The sequence below is a fragment of the Dendronephthya gigantea genome, unplaced genomic scaffold, assembly GCF_004324835.1.
Source record: "Dendronephthya gigantea isolate DGI-Jeju-01 unplaced genomic scaffold, DenGig_1.0 000134F, whole genome shotgun sequence".
NCBI lineage: Eukaryota > Metazoa > Cnidaria > Anthozoa > Malacalcyonacea > Nephtheidae > Dendronephthya > Dendronephthya gigantea.
The window spans coordinates 436,447-442,517 of NW_021163144.1; the positions used below are offsets into that span (position 1 = coordinate 436,447).

Sequence of the window (6,071 nt, forward strand, 5' to 3'; positions counted from 1 at the left end):
TATCTTCTTTCTCATCATGACCCCTGATTGCCAACTCCTGTTTTGATAAATATAGTACTGCTTCGGTCACAGTCTTAAGGATCTCCCGATTTTGTCTTACCTCTTCATTGTGCCTTTGAATTTCATCCCTTCTTGCTTGCGAAAGAAGAGAATCCACTCCCACATTCACCCCAAACATTTTCCACATATTGTAGGCAGCCAAGTGTGACTTGGACTTTTCATGCTTTTTCCCATCTGACATCAAGCTTCTCATGTCCGTATAGCCAGTCTTTGTCCATGTGGGTGACGTTCCCAGACAGAACAAAAGACATGGCCAACAGAACAATTTTGCTAAAACAGAGCTGCCACAAAGCCAATCCTTTTTAGAGTACCACTCCTTCATGAATGACCTCCCCTTATTCTTAATATTTAAATTTGGAGTTGGTCATTCCTTGACAATAACATTTTGTTCAACAGTTGGTTGAACAGAAAAAGATCTCATCAACAAAGCATTTACAATATCAGATACACATGATTGAACAGAAACAGGATTGGTCACGCTTGTTGATGCCATTGTATTTGTATGCAAATCTCAAGGAGAAAGGACAATAACAAATATGAATATATGAATATATTAACCTACCGTCACGGTTGTGAGTGTACTCACGCATAGTATTGCAAATTCCGCCATTTCAAAATCGGCGGAACACAGGACAGAATCGCGCGAGTAAACAACGAAACTGCGTGGAAATTAGCTAATCGTCAATTTCCGTTGTTTCGTAAGACAAGTAGACTGCTGCAAAATTGCGTAAAATGCATAAAATAAATAATAAAAGCACTGAAAATTTTTTCGAAATAAGTAATGATCTAATTGCGATTTTAGTTAATTAGTTAGTCTAATTTTTAGGACTTTTTTGTCCCGCCGGGCGGGATAGCGGGACCGCTAGCTACGCCATTGCTGAAAACTACAAGAAAAATACAACAGAAATGATCCACGAATTACTGGAAACAAAAATGGGAATGGAAGATGCAATAAATAATGTAAAGATCGACCGATCTCATAGAATTAGAAGAAGAAAAGAAGGAAACCATAAACCAAGACATATTGTGGTAAAATTCAATTACCACCAAGACAGGGAATTTGTGCGTCTAAATGCAAGAAAGCTAGGGCACAACCATCGGAGTATCTCAACAGTTTCCTGAAGAAATTGAAACCATTCGAAAGTCTCTCTATCCTGAACTAAAGAAAGCCAAATCGGAAGGTAAAAGAGCCAGAATTGTAAAGGATAAACTCATTATCGAAGGGCAAGTTTTTAATTTTAGCAGATCTTGAAATTTTATACGCTTATACTATAATATACTATAATCTTCTTATTGCGTATTTACCGGCCAAATAAACATTTACAGTAACTAAAAACCTTTTAAATGGCTACTCTTAACAATAAACAAAGAAAACTTGCGCTTCTTGCTATAAAATAGTTAGAGATATGCCTTAGAAAAAAGTCAACAGTATGTCTTACATGCGGTAAATGGTTTCACGCTATGTTAGCATGGATAAAATCATTTAACACCACTTCAGATATAGATAAAACAATCGATGTGTGTCAAAATTGTTCAGGTGATACTTTGCCATTTCAAACGCTGGATGATTTTGAATATGAATTTAATATTCTTAACGGAAACAATGTCAGTAAAGAGAATATGGATAGACTAAAGAATTTAAAATTTAACCCGTTGGACACAAATAATAATATAGCATTGTCTAAGAACAACAAAGACTTAGATATAAGCCAGACTAAAATCAACTGTGAATATTCCTGCCAGACGATTTCAGTCAAAAAACAAATAGAGTGAATCTTAGTAATACTAATAGCCTTACACCATCATACATTCCACTTGTGTTGAGACGAACGAGAATCACACAACATACGGGCACACTAATAGACAATATTTTTACTAACAATATTGAAAGTAGAGACTCAAGTACAAATGGCATTATCTTTTCTGGCATCTCTGATCATTTGCCTATTGTTCACATACGAAGTTTAAAGACTCATAAAGAGACTATACCAGTAAAGGAGTTTAAATGTGAAAGAATTATCAATGACTCTTGTGTTAAAGCATTTACTAACACCATCACAAGTATATCATTCTCTCTAGTAATATCACCACTGAATCCTATAATAAATTTTTTCGCTCATTTTCAACTGTCTATGATAGAAACTATCCACTGACAAAAGAAATAGTTACAAAAAGTGTTGACAAAAATAAAAGGCCCATGGATGACAAATTGCATTGTAAAGTCTGTCAAGAAAAAAAACAAACCGTATTAGAAATTCCTAAATCACCCTATACTAAAGAATAAAAACATCTACAAAAAGTACAAAAATAGACTTAACCATGTTATAAAAGTACCAAAAAAGAAGCATTACGAAGAACAACTAGCAAAATACAAGTATAACACAAAATTATTATGGAAAGCACTTAACCAAATTATAAACAAACACGAGAAAAAAAGGAGTATGCCGAAGGAATTTATCGGAAATAATCCTGATGAAAAATTAAAGATCCTCACACCATAGCAAATAAATTCAATGAATATTTTGTGAATGTTGGACCAGAAATAGCCAGAAAGCTCTCGAACTGTGAAAGAACTTTTAATGAATTTTTAACAGGTAGCTATAAAAATAGTTTCTTCATTGAGCCTATAACCAAATATGAATTAGAAACTGAAATTACTAAATAAAATATCAAGAAAAGCCCAGAGTACAATGGTATAAGCGCAAAAGTTATTAGGAGTGTTGCTAATCAAATTTCCGAACCTCTTGCACACATTTTCAACTTAACTTTTATTAGTGGAAATATTCCTGATGACTTGAAAAAAGCATTGATCACACCAGTCGTAAAAGCAAATGAAAAAAAACGAGTTTAAAAATTATCGACCAATATCTGTTCTTACTTGTTTCTCAAAATTTCATGTATAAAAGATTAATTAAATTTATAGGAAAAAAACAAAATATTAACACAGCATCAATATGGTTTCAGAGAAAACATATCCACTGAACTTGCAATTATTGAACTTACTAACAGATTAACTAAAGCAATCAATAATGGAGAATATACAATAGGTATTTTCCTAGACTTGTCAAAAGCATTTGACACAATTAATTACAAGATTCTGGTTAAAAAACTAGAACACTACGGTGTTCGGGGAGTAGCTCAACTATGGTTTCAAGAATACTTATCAAATAGGCAGCAAATCATCAAATATGATCCAATTAGGTCAAAAGAGATGTTAATGCAGACTGGAGTCCCACAGGGATAATTTCTTGGACCTATTCTGTTGCTATTATATATGAATGATATTGAAAATTGTAGTAAATTAGTTTCATTTGTATTATTTGCTTACAGTACTAATATATTTTATAGTAATAATTGTCTTAAAACAATTAGTGAAACCATGCAAACAGAAATGAATAATGTAACTGAATGGCTAAATGTCAATAAATTACCCCTAAATATTGCTAAAACAAAATTTATTATATTCAGACCTTCCAATAAAAAACCCAAGCATGAAGTTAAAATTACCATAAATAATATACATTGTGGGGAATGTTGTTGAGGTCCCCCCACGATCACAATAATTCACAAACACGGTTAAAGTTCCAGTATAAAGGTCTATATTCTCGTTAATTCTCGTTAAACTGTTCACACAAATTTGACCCACGCCGTTCTAACTATTCGCTCTCATTCTCAGAAGACCCTCGCTCATTTCACTTCCGGTTCAGCCTACAGGTCACCCTAGCTACTTCCGACACTCTCCCCCTATTTTGTTCTGATAAGAACTAAATAATGTTCAACATGCAGTATCTTTGTTCTGTTCGTAAACTAATGATTACGATTTTAAACGTCTAACGTCAACAACTATGTTTATAAGTTTAGTCACTTTGTTTCTCTACTTCTATTATCTTCCGAAGGTTCTCCTGAGCGGTTATCGCCGCCTTTCTCTTGAGTTTAAACTCCTTCGCGTTCAAGCTCGTCTTTGGTGATTCTATGTCGCACGATAATTCCATTGGATACAAGAACTGAATTGGACGCTCCAAGTATGACTTTCCTGCTCTCAATTTGACCGCTCTGATCACACCGTCTCTTCCCTTAATCATCTGATCTACAACACCGAGTTTCCATTTGTTCCAATCTCTTTCTTCTCCCTTGATAATCACCACGTCACCCTGTTTCAATTTATGCTCTTTCTTCGGATGTTTTAAATTGTGTCGTTCTCGTAAACCCCGGAGATACTCCGATGACCATCTCGACCACAAAGCGCTTTTGCATTTCTCAACATATCTTGCTCTCTTTCTAAGGCTTGCTTCATCAATACAATCGACATCTTCCACAGGGATTGTGCCTGGCTGACCAAACATCAGGTTGTTAGGAGTAAGAATTGGCATCTGTTCGTCATCTTCTACGTAACCTAACGGTCGGTTGTTTAAAACCAGCTCAATGTCTAGCAATACTTCTTGAAGTTCTTTATACTGTAGACAAGCTTTCCCGATGGTCTTGTATAATGCTTGTTTGACTAATCCTATCATCCGCTCAAATTGACCGCCCCACCACGGTGCGCGAGATAGATTAAACTGCCATTCGATTCTTTGTTCCGCCAACCAGTTGTGAAACCTCTCTTCTTTCATCACCTTTCTCAGCCAGGTCGCTGCAGACACAAATGTCCTCCCGTTGTCCGAGTAGATTTTTCTAGGACGACCCCTACGGGCGATAAACTTCTTCAAGCTATGAATGAATTCTGTCGTGGTCAGGTCTGGTAATAACTCCAAATGGACCGCTCTCGACAGACTACAAGTATACAAAAGGAGGTACGATTTTCGTTCTCGATTTTTCGCTGTCCGATAGGGAATTGGCCCCGCATAGTCCACTCCAATCACTTGAAACGCAGAGGATCCAACCGTTCGATCTGTCGGAAGATTTCCGGGTGGAGGATCGGCAACTGCGACTGCCCGAAATCGCCTACAGCCATTACACCTTTTGATCATCTTCCTCACCAACCTTCGTAAACGTGGTATCCAATAAACCTCCCGTAGCTTAGTCATGGTAAGTCCCACTCCCCCATGTAAGGTTCGGATGTGGGCGTCCATCACAAGCTTCTCGGTGAACATTTCTTGATCGGGTAAATAGGTCGGGTAAAGTCCTTGAAGACGGCCTCGACATTCGTACACACCGTCCTTGGTTGTTTGAAGGTTTAATCGTGACCGGTCGTCGTGGAAGGTGTCAGTTGTTTCATTCCGCCCTTGGACTCTTTTCACCCAGAATAGTACTTGCTTTTGGATTTCCTCCGTCGTAATAGGTCCCAATGACTTTTCCCCCCCATGAATCCTTGCATTAGACACGAACCTTGCTACCCACGCTCCAATTCGCAGCATTTTCCAAAGTTCAAATTTTTCGAGGAGCTCGTCAAACGTGTCTTTCGCTGGTAGGACTAATGCAAATACTTCACGAGTCAACTTGGTTTCGACTTTCGATTCATCGGTTTCAGCAATCACTGGAGTTTGAGGCCAGTTCTCTTTCGCACCAAGCCAACCGGGTCCGTGTTGCCACAACTGCTTATCGTTAGAACCCAAACCTGCCCGACTACCGACATCGGCTGGATTTTGATCCGTTGGTACGTGCCTCCACTCGATGTATCTCTTCTCGCAAATTTTCCTCACCCGATTTTGTACGAACTGCTTATACTGTCCTCTGCCTTCGATCCAGTACAGAGCCACCGTGCTATCAAGCCATCCCGTCACGTCAGTTACTGGCAAACCTTCCAACGCTGTTTTCACATTGTCAACTAGGTTTGTCGCCATGTGAGCCGACACTAACTCCGTTCTTGGTATGGACAAACCTTTCTTAACCAGACGCGATTTTGCTGCGACCAATCCCTGCGTATCTCCAGACGCCTGCCTTACCACAGCATACACCGCGGCTGCCACTCTCTTTATGCTAGCATCCCCGAATGTATGTAGATGAATTTCTTAAATCTCTTCGCGATTTCCTACGAGGCTTCTAGGAACTTCAACACTGTTCGGAAGTTCGAT

General features: G+C 38.1%; 1 protein-coding gene across 1 annotated transcript; it reads right to left on the reverse strand.

Moving 5' to 3' along the window:
- Positions 1-3,917: 3,917 nt before the first annotated feature.
- Positions 3,918-5,840, reverse strand: LOC114536368. Its single transcript, XM_028557730.1, has one exon. It carries the CDS (start codon positions 5,838-5,840, stop codon positions 3,918-3,920), a length of 1,923 nt encoding a protein of 640 aa, XP_028413531.1.
- Between the last annotated feature and the right edge of the window lie 231 nt (positions 5,841-6,071).

Coding starts and splice junctions, on each gene's coding strand:
- LOC114536368 (XM_028557730.1), bottom strand. CDS start 5,840: ATGGCGACAAACCTAGTTGACAATGTGAAAACAGCGTTGGAAGGTTTG.